We start from the raw sequence: 16,467 nt of genomic DNA on the forward strand, positions 1-16,467 counted from the left end.
TAATTGTTCTTTTTCAAAATCTATTTGAGATATTATATCCTAAAGTTTATCACTTATTCTACTATGATGCATTTAACAAGTATCTATTATGTGCAAGACAAAGGGTGTGTTTCTTTTAAGTTAGAGATTGTAATACAAAGACTTTTCACTTTTTTCCTACTTTAAAAATTTCAAATTGAGGTATTTGGAATTTTACCTGATTATTGAAAGACTAGCTAACCATATATATGCCCACAATTAAAATTAGAAAGAAAAAAATCTATTTTGTTATATTTATGTTTCTTCAACTTTAAGCACCAAAGGACTCTTTAGCTGAAGTTTTAATTAGTCAGTTAAAACCTGATAGATATGTATCACAGAAATAGTGGAGAAAACATTAAGAAGGAGAAAGTTGTGGATAATAAAGATGGCCAAGTAAACAAAAGTAAGAGAAGTACTACAGGGCAGCTGTGGAATATTGTAAGAGAAAATGATGGAAAACTGGGGAAAACAAAGATTCTAAACACTACGGTGTCGGGTGAATTTCCCGCCAAAATATAAGATGGCGCGGGCAATTATTTAGGTTTCCCGCGCAAAATCAGGGATTTTTATGATACCTATTACCCCAATGGGTATGAAACGGTTCGCATACGCAGGTAGGTATCTTTGTGAACGGCAAACAAACAAATATTTGGTAATACGCAGTTACAATCGGCCCGAGTTTACACGTTTCCCGCATTCCACCGCAAATCTATATGAACCGAGTTAAGACGGCTCCCGCGGAGTACGCGCAATTCACGCGAGCCGACTTAACTCGTTTCCCGCAATCCAAGTGTAAAGATACAAGAAAAATGAAACATTCCTTTAGAAGACAACAAAATCCCATTCGAATCTCTGTATGGAGATATATATTATGAATATACGCACTCACAAATGCACACATGCACGTGCATATGTATATGCACACATGTACTTAAGCATATTTATGTGTATGAATATCTATATCTAAATAAAAATTCACTATTGCAAATATATGTGATTTTCTTTTCAACATACAAGAGATAATTGTGATTTTTAAAGTACTTTTTGTGTGCCAGTAAAAGAAACTCCTGGTTCTATGCACAATATGATAAGATCTTTTTTTTTTTTTTTTTTTGCCATTATTCCAGAACACCCCTGAGGGTAGCAACAGAATCCTGAATAAGTCCCTAAAGAAACTTCTTTTTAGTTTGGGAAGTGCCACCCCATGGTGTAAAGGAGTGCCATAATGCAAAAATGGACCATGTTACGATTGCAATTCCATTTTTAGCGTCAGGGTGTGCTTTATGAATATTCACCAGAGTGCAAGCCCCTCTCTTCAATCACTCTGAATACAAGTAATCTCTGGTAATACTCCTTGCAGATACTAAGCAGCTTGAAGTCCCAAATGACAAAACCAGGAGAAATCTCATCATCCACGAAAGGAATTGAAGAGTAAAATAAAATTATTCAAAGTATGCATGTAAATTGCTATGCTGCAGAGCACAGACAAGCATCAGTTTTTCGTTAAATTTCATGCAGTCACCTATGAGTCCCAAAACGTGTTCCACTCTGTAATGAATAAAATACAGTTTTTCTGGCAATATATAAAATTAGTGGTCACTGAACATGAGCATTGAAAACATACAAGAAACACTCATGCTATTTTTCCATAACTACCCAGCTTTGGTTCAAAAAAATGTTGCATTACAGCAGTATTTACTGCCTTCAGAAGGAATTTGAAAGTGTTTAATCTCATTACCTGAGTAATTAGACTTACCAGACTGTGATTATGTTATAAAATATTTACCTAAAGATGTGATGAGAAGTACAGGAGATCCCTAAACATGTCAGGAGTTACAGGGTAACTTCTAAATTATTTTTAAAATAGCTATAAACCAAAGAGATTGAATTTGTCTAGAGGCAGTTCCTTTGGAAGAATTGATTTAGGAAGCTGAGAAACATTTATCTGATGGTGTAAACTAGTCAGAACTGACCTGAGGGGCTATAAGTACAATATTAAGTTGTGGGGGAAACTAAAATTCCATTATTGATAAGAAAACAACATCCAAACCAAGAAATAAAAGATAAAAACAGTAGTGATGGTCTAACCAAGGATGTGACAAGTACTTCCTGAGATTCCCCAATTCTTAGAGAAAATAAAATAACCAGTGTGCTCTGTATAATGAGGCCTTCTTTATTTTATTTTGGTGCTTTTGCATCTAGGACAGGTTTACTTTTAAACCTCTTTATGGTTCATCATTGTTAGAATTATCATCTCTGATCTATGTTTAGAAAAGCAAAACTGGTTACATTCTCTCCCTCCTCTCTCTCAACTTTATTTCCATGTATTAGACATTCTTCTTTTAAAAATATCTGTCTATTTCCCTGGCTGGTGGTCTCAGTGGTTAGGGCATTGACCTGGTCCAGGGCCAGTTGGGGTGCATGCGGGAAACATTCAATTGATGTGTCTCTCACATCAATGTTTCTTTCTTCCTTCCCCTCTTTCTCTCTCTCTTTCTCCCTTCCATCCTCTCTCCTTAAAAAGAAAAAAAAAGTCAATGGAAAAAACATTCTCGGGGGAGGATTAGCAAGAACAACCAAAAATCTGGCTACTATGACCACTGTATTATAGGAAGTTTTTGAATGTCCTTTGCAACCCCATATTTACTTTACGATGTGTACTACAGAAAAAGTAACTGATAATATTTAATTGTTCCAAAATATGATTCACTTATAAATTGCAATAAAAAAACAATGAAAAGAATAAAGGGTCTTTGCCAATATAATAGCCATCTGCAAGTATTTTGATTCTCTATTAAGTGGTCTTGGACTTAGACCTTTTGTAGCTTGAAAATTGCAACTAATATTTTAAAGATCTGCACTTTAAACAAAAATATTATCAATGTAATGTAATGTTCAATATGTTACTATTCCATACTCCACGGATCATTTATTCTGTTTGTTCTTCTTTAATGTAAAATAGCATCCTAGTTAAATAGGAAGTACCAAGTCTAAAAATTATAAATAGACATCATAGTGTAAATGCTAAAATTGATGGGAGAGTTTAGATATATTTTTTATAAAGAACACTCCCCCCAGGTCTGGTGTTGCGCTGTTGGTTGGACTATCATTTCATACACCAAAAGGTGGTGGGTTCAATTTCTGGTCAGGGCACATACTTAGGTTGTGGGTTCCATCCCCCATCAGGGCACCTGCAGGAGGCAGGAGATTGATGTTTCTCTCTCTCTCCCTTCCTACATCTAAAATGAATTTAAGAAATAGAATACTACCTAGCAATCTAGCAATTTATATATGTCAATTAAATTCCCAAGATCCTGACCCTGCCAGTGTGGCTCAGTGGTTGAGCATCGACCCACGAATTAGGAGGTCATGGTTCATTTCCCCAGTCAGGGCACATGCTTGAGGTGCAGGCTCAATCCCCAGTAGGGGGAGTGCAGGAGGCCTTTGATGGATGATTCTCTGTCATCATTGATGCTTCTATCTCTCTATCCCTCTCTGAAATCAATTGAAAAACACACAAAAACATAAATTCGCAAGATCCTGAAGACAGAGAAACTAGAGTTAAATTATATAATTAAGTTTAAAACAATGGTTAGGTTTGGGATATCTGTTATCCAAAATTTAACCAGTATTAAAAAACAACCAAAATTTTTTCCCAAATGATTTTTAAATGTTTATCAAAGTAATACATGAAAAAATATTTTATATGTCACATTTCTAGTAGACCCAAAAGTATTATAAACTAATAGTGAAATAAAGAAAAATTTTGCCCCACCTTACTTTCCAACACACACACACACACACACACACACACACACACGCCTCATCTTTAAACATTTCTTCTGGGATTTATTTCCTTACTTCTAAATATGTACTTATTCCACGACTGTGTACATTATTTTGATTTCCTATTTTGGAAGATGATGATTTGCCCCACTTCTATCCCCTGCCCCACCCTCTCTCCTCCACTTTCCCTTCTGTTGGTCTTTCCAGTATAATGACTTCAGAAACATTGGTTATGTTAAGATTCAGAATTTAAATTGTTATAACCATGCAAATATAGACTGTGGCTGTGTTATGTTATGATGGCATTTTTTTTCTGGTACAATATTTGTTCTCTGAATTAGTAATAATTTTTCTTTTACTTATGTTTGTCTACACCTATCATGAATTATTATTGCAATTTCTAACAGAATGTTTAAATTCCTCTAAATTTTTATTTAGGTATGAAGTCCACCCTGGCTACAGCCTTCCTGGAGGCTTCAGGCTACTGGCCCCATCCGACTGGGCCGGGTGCTCTCTAGGCCTCTCCACAAACGTCATCCTCATGCCTCTCTTCCCTTTGCTCTGATAATGGATGCCAATCTTTCTGCATCCTGTGTGTTTTTCTTGGGTAACTTCTATATTCAGAAATGTTTCTCCTTCTTTCTACATAACTTGAGCCTAGAGCTCATTCCAGACCAAATGCCTTTATTCCATCCAAAATTTAATTGATACTTTGGCTGCTTATAGAATTATAGTTTAAAAACAGATATTTTTACTCATAACATTAAAGTGCATCTCCAATATTATTCAGCTTCCACTGCTGCTATTGAGAAGACTACTGTGCTTCTGATGACCTGTGACCAGTTTTCCTTTTTTTCTTTTAGTACTGTCTTTTTATCCCAGCGTTCTAAAATGCTTCAATACTGTGCCTTGCTTTGGCACTTTTTTAATTTTAGTGGCTAGACACCTGGTAAGCAATCTCAATCACAAAACTCTTTATCCAAATAAGTCAAGGTAATATCCTATCCATTTTTCTATTCCATTTCTCTGTCAAATATGTATTTACTAATTAGATGATAAACCTTCTAGGCCTTTCTTTCCTCTAATTCTTTCCTATTTATGTCATCTTGTTCTTGTTTCATGGATGTTTTAATCTCTCATATTTCTCCGGATTTTAAAAACACGTTTTTTAAAAATAAAACTTACTTGTGATGCTTTCCTGCTTTTATTTCTTCTGGGTTTCTTCTCCCTGCCCCACCCTGCATTGTTCAGTCTTTCACACTGGAGGCTTTCTTCAAATGTCAAGTTATCTACTGTTCATTTGTATTTCATTGCTGTTCACTAAGAACACTTGGAAATTTTGTCAACCAATGACTATCAAGGTAGGATGATCATATTGGGAACTAGCCAAACTATTGGGGCTGAGGACACAGGTTTGGGCTGGTAGTGTTGATTTTAAGTTATTGGATGAGAAATAATAGTTGATGGCCTAAGTATAGTTGAACTACCCAGAGATAAATCTATGAGGGAAGATATCTCACAGCCAACCTTTAGGAATTATCTAAGTTTTATTTATAAACTATGGCCTTCATTTAAGAATTCTAAACATAGGCTATTAAAACCCAGGTGATTGTTGGGAACAATATAGTTTAAACAAATAGTGTTTACTTGCAACTTTTAAAACAGCAAAATGTTTTCTATCTAGTCACTTATTTAACAAATATCTCGTGAGCACCTACTATGTGTCAAGCCCTGTTGCAGTGTGATGAGATAAATAGACATGTACTCTGCTGTCAGTGGGCTTCTCATATCATGTTATCAGCAATAACATAAAACTGTGCCTCTAAAACAAGCTGAGAGAAGCATATTTTTTTCTCTTGAGAACATTTACTTATGTTTACTTTTACTTCATAGGATGATTTCTCTTATAAAAAGAAAATTCTTGGCAAGAAAGTAAATTAATGCAGCCAGGACTTAGTTAATCACATTCAGACAGACTGATAATTATCATTCAGTCTATTCTAGAAGGGCTCATAATTTCACACTAAATAGCTCTCATAACACATGTTCTTTTATATATGCCCAGTTAAATAAAAGGAGACATATTTGGGCAGACCATCTGACTTCCCAAGTTACTAGACACTGCAGGGTGGCAGTTCCTTCTGGGTCAGCTGAAGTTAAAACAGGTTTACAAGCAGTGGCCAGCTCTAATGTATTTTTATTGCATATCATTGGTCTTATAGGACTTAAAGGACTCTACCTATGTAATTACTTCCATAACACTACTTTATAATGATGAGCAAAGTTTATTTTAAAATTGTGAAGGTTATTTTAGTACAGTTGTCACAGCACTGACATTGACAATTTTACAGTCATATTCAATGACTGAATATGGATAAAAGAGAAATCTGTCCACTGGGCACTTAATTTTTTCATTGTAGCATATAAGTAAGAAACTTAAGAGATTATGCGACCACATTTTAGATTCATAGTATTGTGTATTATATTGAATACTAGAGGCCCAGTGCATGAAATGCGTGCACTGGGGGGGGGGGGGGTGTCTCTCAGTTCAGCCTGGACCCTCTCCAATCTGGGACCCCTTGGGGTATGTCTGGCAGTCAGACATCCCTCTATCAATCCAGGAATGCTGGCTCCTAACCACTTACCTGCCTGATCACTTCCTAACCACTACCCTGCCAGTCTGATTGCCCCCAACTGCCCTCCCCTGCTGGCCTGATCGCCCCTAACTGCCCTCCCCTGCTAGCCTGGTCACCTCCAACTGCTCTTCCCTGCCAGCCTTGTCACTCCCAACTGCCCTCTCCTGCTGGCCTGATCACCCACAACTGCCCTCCCCTGCCAGCCATCTTGTGGCTGTGGGCGCCGCCATCTTTGAGAGCATGGCAGTCAATTAGCATATTCCCTCCTTATTGGCTGTGGGCGCCGCTATCTTTGCAGCCTGCTGCTCAGTCGTTTGGTTGTCCCTCACTAACCCCCTGCCAGCCTGGTCGCCCCACACAGCCTGTTCAGTCATCCATTCGGTTGTGATGGTCGTTAGGCTTTTATATGTATAGATTTTTCTTTCTATTATTTACATAATTACAATGAAACTTAGTATTTGATTTTAAAACAGCCACATACAAAGTTGGATTTTCCAGAATACCAATTTGGACCTAAATTGACCTGACTACTTGAGAGCTGTGCTTTACATAGTACCACACTGCAAACAACACTAATGTCTCTAGGGAGATTAACCTTGTAAGCAAGTTATGCAGGTGATTCAAAGCCAGTTAATCTCACATAAAAATGTTAATTGCATTGGCAAAGACATTGCCTCTGATCACTCCATGGCTATATAATTAGGGACCTGGCCATTCAGAGGGACTTTAATCTAATTGATAAGCAGTCAGCAAACAGCCTTTGAGATTTCTAGCCCTATTTTTCAATGTGATAAGACATAAGGTGATAATATGGAAAAATCAGTGACCTTATTTTGACATGCCTTAAAATGGTCTGTTCATTATATAGTAGTTCAAGATGTTTCATATATATGTATTTTAATTGTGCAGAGCTTCCTGGGATACAAACTCCATTGGGCATTAATGGGTATTAAATGTGATCATTTATCAATTTACTGTATGATTCTCATAGGAACTTAAATTTTTAATCCTTCTAAATTTACATTTGTTTGCAGATGATTTTTATACAAAGCAGTAAACCCCAAGACATTTCCTTGTAATTTTTATAAAGTGTCTGAAAGGGGTGTGGCCTGTGTTTTGTTTATGGTAATAGTAGCCACTACAAAGACAAAGCACTTAAAATACCTTTCTGCCTGTACAGATTTTTAAATATTTAATATTTATGTTACTGATTCTCATATTTTCTGGAAATAAAATCTAGTCAAAGAAACTAGAAAATAATTTTTACAGAAAAACTATTTTCATTTAAATAAATAACAAAGAGGTTTTAACATATAGTTATGTAGGCAGTTAAAATTGCAAAGTAGGTAAACTTAGTATAATTATCAGAAAACAATTGGAAGAATGAGTAGTATGATTTAGAGATAATTGCTGTAATGAGTGCTATGGAAATTCTCAGACTAACACTTCAAAAGTTGTGACCAAAATCCAATGTATTAGTAAATTTCAATGTTACTTTGTTGGAAGGCACAACCTAATATATTCAGGTATAAAACCCATCTGAATGTACCATGCATATGCAAGTCACTTTCATCTAGGTTATTCTTTGCATTGTCTTCTTTTAATTAATTGAATTATATTTTTACCATGACCCAATGTTAGGCTTCCAAAAATTCTATACCACAAACTCTCCTGTGGTGTTCCAGTTGCTAGGCAACTAGACTCTGCTTGAGGGCAGAAGAGAATAGAGCAGGTTCCTTGCAATGTCCTCCATCCCTGATGAGTTCATCAGAACAGCAGCAGGGAATCCTATATCTTGCTTCTTCTTGAAATTAAAAATTAGGTGTTTCCATGTGTCTCCATATAAAACAATGTGACTTAGAACATGTATGATAACTAACATGCCCTCAAGGATTCTGATGGTGTCCCCTGGATGAAGAGACAAGTTTAGGTTTGTGACAAGTCTAATGTGAAATTTGCCCTTCTGATTATACTCAACTGTTGCCATTTTGTGACTGATTTTATGTTAAAGGAAACATACAAAATCTTTGAATGAAAGTAGGCATGTGTGTTTTAATGGAATCAGTCTCAAGTAGCATTATGCAACTTATTTTATAGTCAGCATCATGCCATGAAAATTTTCCATGATGACATGATAGATAAATAGATAGCTTTAACATTACAATGACTTACTAGTTTTTTAATGTATGAATTTGCCACAATTTATCCTAAAATTTTCCATTTTCCAAGATTGTTATAATGACCATATGTAGTTCTTATTTTTTGTTGCATTTATCAATTATCAAGTTATTGTTCTGTATTTGTAGTGTCGGCAAGAGATTATTTTGATTCTTCTCCAATATGCATACTTTCCTTCTTTTTCTTATTAATTAGTAATGTCTATCTTGTTCCAGATTTTCATTGGCATAACTTTAATATATTGCTTTAAAAATAATGTCTGCATTTAATTTCTGATAAAATATCTTCATCATGCTTAAGAAGTTTCTTTAGATTTTATCTTTATTTAGATTTTTTAATCCAAGAGTTTTACTATACCTACAAAAATGATATTTTTCTTTCCCCTTGTATTATATAAGTCTCCTTTGTGTTATTAATTGAGACTGCATTTGATGTCAAGTACAGAAACCTGAGTAACAATGGTTTATTTTTGTCTTATCTACCATTTCTGCAATGAAAGGATCTGCACACACATACACGCACATGCACATATACACATACCATATCCATACTTTACCTGAAAGTTTGTACCAATTGCTAAATAGAAACTTGAGAATCTTTCTAGACATTGCTTCTTCACCATCTACTTCTGACTGATTACTCAGTTCTGATATTTCTTTATTCTGTCCCCTTTTCCACATCCTTAGAAGCACTGTGTCAATTTAAACTGAAACAAGTCTTAAAATGATAGTTTGACCTAATTCACTGCTTCATGTTTCACTTCTAATTCATCTTTCTCAGATCTGTCAACATGACCTTTTTTCATAGGCTTATTAAAAGCTAGGGGCCCGGGACACAAAATTCGTGCACAGGATAGGGGGTGTCTCTCAGCCCAGCCTGTAGCCTCTCGCAATCCAGGACCGCTGGCTCCTAACTGCTCACCTGCCTGCCTGCCTGATCACACCTAACCACTCTGCCTGCCTGCCTGATTACCCCTAACCCCTCTGCCTGCCTGCCTGCCTGATCACCCCTAACCCTCTAGGGAAAACTCATTTTTCTTGACATGGCATACAAGGTTCTTCATGGTCTTGACTAACTTTATCCCCTACCAGTTTTTTTTTTTCTTTTTTACACCAAAATGCTGGCTATTCACCAGCTACCAAACTCAAAGCCTGGCATAGGAGAAGCTGTATTAATATGATCTGAATAAATGAGTAGATGAGTGAAAGACCTCCTAACTCGCTCAGCCATATACCAGATTGTAATAAAATATCCCCATTAAAAACAACAGTGGCTTAGCTCTCTTTTAACTTGGATTATTGCAGCTTTTAGATGAATTGGATGGACATACCAAGTGATGGGGAAGAAAAAGTCAATTCCACATTTTATGCTAATGATTTATTTCTATTATTAACATTCCAAGCACTCCTAGGGAGATACTGATCTTATGCCTGTTTACTTCCAGAAACAATAGCCCAATATCAACTATGCCAGCATCATTGTTAGGAGCACATAGTGTCCAGAGTTCAAAAGTATAACACTAAATCCTTCCATCCAGCATACAGATTTGTTCTGTTGTGAAGGGGACACACTTAACTGCTAATTGATTCTACTACCTGAAATCATTAGAAGCAATCTTTGTTTCTCATTTTTTATGGATTATTTCTAAATTATGCATTTAAAAAAAAAAACCTCTTTGTGATAAAATCCTATTCACCTTGTTTTATGATTTGGGGTTTGGGGTATTGAAGAACAAATAATTGAACATATGTAGGTTTGTGTTTAAAAAAAACAATTTTGTCCCAACTGTCACCTTCATGGTGGAGCGATTTAGTTGCCTTCCTGCTGAATACCAATGATGGTTGAGTTTATTGCAATAAAATATGATGTTTCCCTGGCCAGTGTGGCTCAGTTTGTTGAGTGTCGTCCCATGCACAGAGGGATGGACTGTGGGATTCCAATCAGGGCACCTGCCTGGGTTGTGTGCTTGATCCCTGGTAGTAGATAGATGTTCCGTTCTCACATTGATGTTTCTTCCTCTATTCTTCTCTCTAGAAATCAATTTTAAAATGTTTTTAAAATATTATCTTGTAATTATACATTTGTTTTATGAATATGGCTCTTTAGTCAATAAAATCATGTATTATCACTCTATTCTCTTAACATGTAATTTGAAGTGATTTATTTTCTTTAAAGTTTTCTTGCTAAATATGTTTTTTTTTTTTTTTTTTGGCAATATAGTCACATTCTTAAATTGCATTTGAAACTAAAGTCCTAATTGACTAAATGTGGCCATATGACCAGATAAATTGTGTCAACTTCCTATGGATTTCATTTTTCTTTTCTTTGACTTCTCTTTCTACTTCAATAAGTAGCACTATTTTGGACTTTTCTATTATTTGTAGGCATGTGCTAATAAAATTTAAATGGTAATTTAAATTATCATAATTTGACCATTATAAAAAAAAAGAAATTAGACAAGGAATTGAAGTGTGTAGAAAAGTGTAAAACTACTTTTTGTTTTATATTTCTCTTTCATGGTAAGATTCTATGGACAGCTATTATTTTTTCCTAGATTTACGTAGAAGAGTTTTCGAATGCAGATTAACAGAGCTAAGTACAGATTAAAAACATAAGGAATAAAGGAAAGAATGCTAGAGAAATAAACATAAAAGTTAAGTAAAGAGAAAATGGGCAAACTTTGGGAGTGGCCTTAAAAATATATAGGGCAATAAATAGTGTAAAATAATTAAAACGAGTAATTTTTATTTAAAAAAAACAAACAGATTCACAGCATTTTTATTTAAAGAAAAACAGAAATAAGGCATTCAGCTATCCATACATGAATTGAAAACATTCATGGAAGTATTGGGTCAATGATAAATGATAGCCTAAGCACAACTTTTGTTTTCTCTAGCATTCCTGATGGGATATTAATATATGTTTTCTTTTGTTTTGCATTAGTTTCAACTTTCAGTCTTCCAATCTGAGCCATCCTAATAAATTGAACTAATCATTTTTATTTCTTTCCTCATTTATGTGGAATTCCATGTCCAAATTTTTTATGACAAGATTTACATGATGTAGCTCAGGAATTCACTGAAGAATCAATGTAATATCTTTTCCAAAAGGCTCTATGCTTTTATATACAAAGCATAGCTCTTTCTGCATTTCAAAATATTTTATTTTATTCAATTACATTGTATTTATAAGTATCAAGATATAGCTGAAATACAGTTAAGTACCTATGTACCAAAAATAAACCATAATTTTTCTACGCTTTTTCCAGAATATACTTAAAGCATGCAGTATATTCATTTTATTTTACTTTTTTTTCTCCTAAGAACGACCCACATTTCTCAGGAGACCAATTAACCAAGTGGTGCTGGAGGAAGAATCAGTCGAATTTCGTTGTCAGGTCCAGGGAGATCCTCAACCAACTGTGCGGTGGAAGAAGGATGATGCAGACTTGTCAAGAGGAAGGTAAAAACGTCACATACATGGAAAATTGTTAGATAATCAGTGACTAATTAGAAAGAAAAAACACCCCGATTGTATCACCAAACACTCTTATATTTTGGTGTATTATTTTCACATACCTGATTTTCACACATGCAAGTCACATAGCTGCTCTTTTATACACTGAAGTCTTCCAGGCTGATCCCCCACTTCATCTATTACCCCTGAATATCAAGGATTCCTGAGATGTTTTCTTCTTCATGATCCCTGTTAGTTTTGCCATTCTATCCCTGCCCAATTCTTAACTACCATTCCAGTTGCGTCCTGCAGCTACTGCTCTGTTGCCCTGATGCTGCAGCCCACACTGGACACTGTGTGCCTTCCTTTGTTGCCCAGAGCATTGCTAACAAAAGGCTACTGATTTTAGCTGACCGTAAGGTCTGGAGTAAAGGAGATGCCTTGTTTGACACAGTTCTGAAGAGGCAGCAAGTAGTTGACATCACTGTCCACATAAGGAATTTCTCACTTAGGGACTCTGCGTCACTTTCTCACTTGCCATATCTTCATGGAGAATTTCTTCTCCATCTCTTCTATCTTATTCTTATTACTAATCCCAAAACCACAATCTTTCAGCACTCTAGGTTAAGTTAAAAATGCTTGTCATCCTATATAATAAAAGGCTAATATGCAAATCGACCAAACGGCAGAACAACCATTTGCTGTGATGTGCACTGACCACCAGGGGACAGATGCTCAATTCAGAAGCTGCCCCCTGGTGGTCAGTGTGCTCCCACAGCGGGAGTGCCACTCAGCCAGAAAACGGGCTCACAGCTGGCGAGCACAGTGACTGTGGCAGAAGCCTCTCCCACCTCCACTGCAGCGCTAAGGATGTCCTACTGCTGGCTTAAGGCAGCGGGCCTAAGCTGTCAGTCAGACATCCCCCAAGGGCTCCCAAACTGCTAGAGGGTGCAGGCCGGGCTGAGGGACCCCCTTGAGTGCACAAATTTCATGCATCCGGCCTCTAGTGTTTTATTAAATATTTTTGTCTAAGTGTTTCCAAGACTTTGCCTTTTATGATCAAACTATAGGCCTGGTGCATGGATTCATGCACTGGTGGGGTCCCTCAGCCTGGCCTGCAGGGATCATGCCGAAACTGGCTCTCCAACATTTCCCGAGGGGTCCCGGATTGTGAGAGAGCAGTTCTCACGTGATGCATCCTGGAATCGGGCCCTCTCCTCTCAGGTTCTGGGTGCGTCACCGAGAACCACAGCTGCCAGGTCACCGCAGCTTGGCAGCTGCTGTGTTGAGCATCTGCCTCCTGGTGGTCAGTGCACCTCATAGCTACCAGTCAGACAGTCAAATAGTTGGCTGGTCGGCCAGTTGTTTAGGCTTTTATATACATAGATAAATCATTCAAGTGTTTTTTTCTATATAATGAGCAAGTCTAGCTTTAATATTTGTTTTGCTTTCCTCTTAGTCCTACCTTCTGAAACTACAGCCATCACATCTTCTATAATCATAAAAGTTCACTCCCTGCTTTTTTTTCTACTTTTTTTTCATAAAACAAGAAATTCGTTTTCATTCAACTAAATTAAACATGATTTCATGGAAGTTATTTGCCTTTTATGTATTTTCACTGGCATTGCTATCAATACTTTCCTGAATTTATATACTGATTTCAGTATCTCAATGTTATATATCCCAAGGTCTATGATGTTATACTTTCTAAAGCATATCATCAACAGCACTAGCTTCAAATTGACCAAACATTTTAAATAATGAGAGGTTCTTTGGAAACTATGGGAATAAAACAAGTGAAAAATTTAATTCAGTTAATTTTTCAGCTAAATTGTAGGAAAAGTTTCTTCTATGTTTCTTTTGTCACTTTGCTGTCAGATATCTCATTTTAAAGGATTGTTATCAGGTGAAGTCTGTGAATGTGAGGTTCCTCAAGCCTTATCAATGGAAGAGCAGGTTAAAAAGGATTAAGCATTTGTGGAGTTTAGTTGTTTGTGTTTGTCTGCCATGTGTAATCAGTACTTTTCCTCAAATTTGAGAGCACTTAATGTATAATTTTAAAATGTTGATGTGATATAAGATTTAGGATAAGAGATTAATTATATAACAAAATTTAACCTATTCTAAACAAAAGTCAGTTTTTATTTACTGGAAGTAAATAGCCTTGTTCAAAATGACTTAACAAATAACAATAAAATCACTCACTTTGGAATAATTTTGGATTTGTAGAAAAGTTACAAAAATAATACAGAGAATTCCCATATACCCTATACCTAGTTTCCCCTATTGTTAACATTTTTAATTACTATGAAACTCTTCCGACTCCTAATTAACAAATGCTAATATATATTACGTAATTTTTTACATTATTTTGTTTTCACCAGTTTTTCATTAATGTCTTCCTTCTGTTCCAGGATTCAGTCTAGGGTTTTTGTTTAGTTGGATGTCATAAGCTATAGCATTTAATTGGCATGTTTTCCCAGTTTCATCTGGTCTTTGACAGGTTCTCAGTATTTCCTTGTTTTTATGACCTTTACTGACTTAAGGTGTACTGGTCAGGTATCCTGTAGAACATTCCAGAAAGTTGAATTTGCCTAGTGTTTTTTCATGATTAAACTGGGTTTGTGGAATTTTAGGAAGAAAGTCACAGAGAATGTCATCACTTGATACCAGGTTTATGTGATATAAAGGGTGACATAATATCAACATGGTGATCCTGCCATTTTTAATTCTTAAACATTATCCAGTTAACAAAAGTTTTAAAATTAGAAAGTTGTAATAGTGTATAGCATTTTAATGGGCATATTTCTTTGCATTTTAATGGGTATATGTCTTTGCATTAAAATTTAAGCCCAGTTTGATTTGTTCCCAGATCAATATAGGTCAGCAATTTTCAACCCATATGCCCCAAGGATTTTTAAAACATGCAATACCTGACTGTTTAGTCAGGGCCACTGACCTCTTTTCCCTGAGATTGTCAAACAAAAAATGACAACAGCCAACACAACAATAGCTGGCTATATGAAAAATTCAAAATTATACCTATTTTTTGTCATAGAGGCAAAAATGTAATATCTGTTTTGGTGTGCCACAGAATTTTAGTAATTAGTTTGCATGCCATGAGATGGAAAAGGTTGAAAATCACTGCTCTAGATGTTAGGTCATAAATCTGATAACTTTAGTTGCTATTATATTTTCAAAACCTTGCCAAGTTCATTTGCTACAAAGTTCAAATAATGCATACAAATCAACAACAGTATTAAAACTATGTCTAGAATGTGTGATATATAGCCCTCTAAAGATAAGGTTGAAACTTTGAGAAATCTTACCTCTACTACTCCCTTTAAAACACTTTCATAGGTTCAACCTCTTGAATCTTGTGTTACTGGTATGAGAGTATTACAGAGTTTTGTGTGACCAGATAAATATTTTTGAAGTAGTAAGCAAATGGTACTGCTGTGTAAGCTTTAAATTGTACTTTAGAAGGGCTTAAAACAAGGATCAGTGAGATATAGAAATTAAGGTTAGTATTTTTATCATGCTAGATGGCATGTATTTTCCTTGAATTCTCAATCTTTAAATGTTATGTCAAAGAAGCGTATTCTTTCTTACATTTGGATGCATTAGCATAAGCTTCACTGATGCATAAGGAAGGGAAAGAGACCTCTTTACTGGTGAGGAATAATAGTAATGACTTTTAACCAACCATAGCCTAAATGAGCAACATTGATTCTATTACATTATTTAGGTTTCAGACTAGGGAGATGGCCATTGTTCCTGTGTAAGCAATTGTAGTGGAGTGGTGTGGAGGCTGGCATTTCTTTGGCATAACATTTAAAGCAATTTGAATAAGGTTTGTGTAGTGGTTCGTGCTTAACACATTTATAGTAAAGCTTTGTAGGGCAGCTGCATAGCCTGTAATTACTATGTAAGTAATATGTGACTATTTTTCTTTTGGAGACAAGAAAAGCTTTTCAATTCAAGTTTAAATATATGAAATGCTGTGATAGCTATTTAAACCTTCACTACAGAAGTTATTTGTGCCAACCTTTCAGTAACCAGAGATGAATTAAGGGAGTATTTTTTTTTTCCTTTTCCACAAAAATATTTTTTAAGTAGTACCCATGTGCCTCTTTGATTTAGCCTAAAGCTCTTAACCTTTCTCATTAACCATCTTTAATGAAATTATAACATACCTTAGATGAATACTATTAAAGACAGTTTTTTGACTAGATGAATATTTCAGTGAAGTGGGAAAAGTATTAGTTACCAAGACTAACAATAATCCTGATGACCAACCAGAAAAAATTATTATTTATTTGGACATTTTCTCTATGACAAAGGGACAAAATAGTAAGGAGCCTTCATTTCATATATGCTATCATTAAAA

General features: G+C 35.6%; 1 protein-coding gene across 9 annotated transcripts in view; it reads left to right on the forward strand.

The window, feature by feature from the left end:
- The window catches only part of ROBO2 (roundabout guidance receptor 2), a 691,429-nt gene that overhangs the window by 497,420 nt on the left and 177,542 nt on the right, over positions 1-16,467 (forward strand). For all 9 annotated transcript variants that reach the window (XM_070406004.1, XM_070406006.1, XM_070406010.1 and 6 more), the window contains exon 5: positions 11,945-12,083. In XM_070406004.1, coding sequence (XP_070262105.1) covers positions 11,945-12,083 — 139 coding nt within the window. The remainder of the gene's footprint in view (positions 1-11,944; positions 12,084-16,467) is intronic.

Source organism: Myotis yumanensis, unplaced genomic scaffold (genome assembly GCF_028538775.1).
Source record: "Myotis yumanensis isolate MYYU_CA2020_CCGP unplaced genomic scaffold, mMyoYum1.0.hap1 SCAF_2, whole genome shotgun sequence".
NCBI lineage: Eukaryota > Metazoa > Chordata > Mammalia > Chiroptera > Vespertilionidae > Myotis > Myotis yumanensis.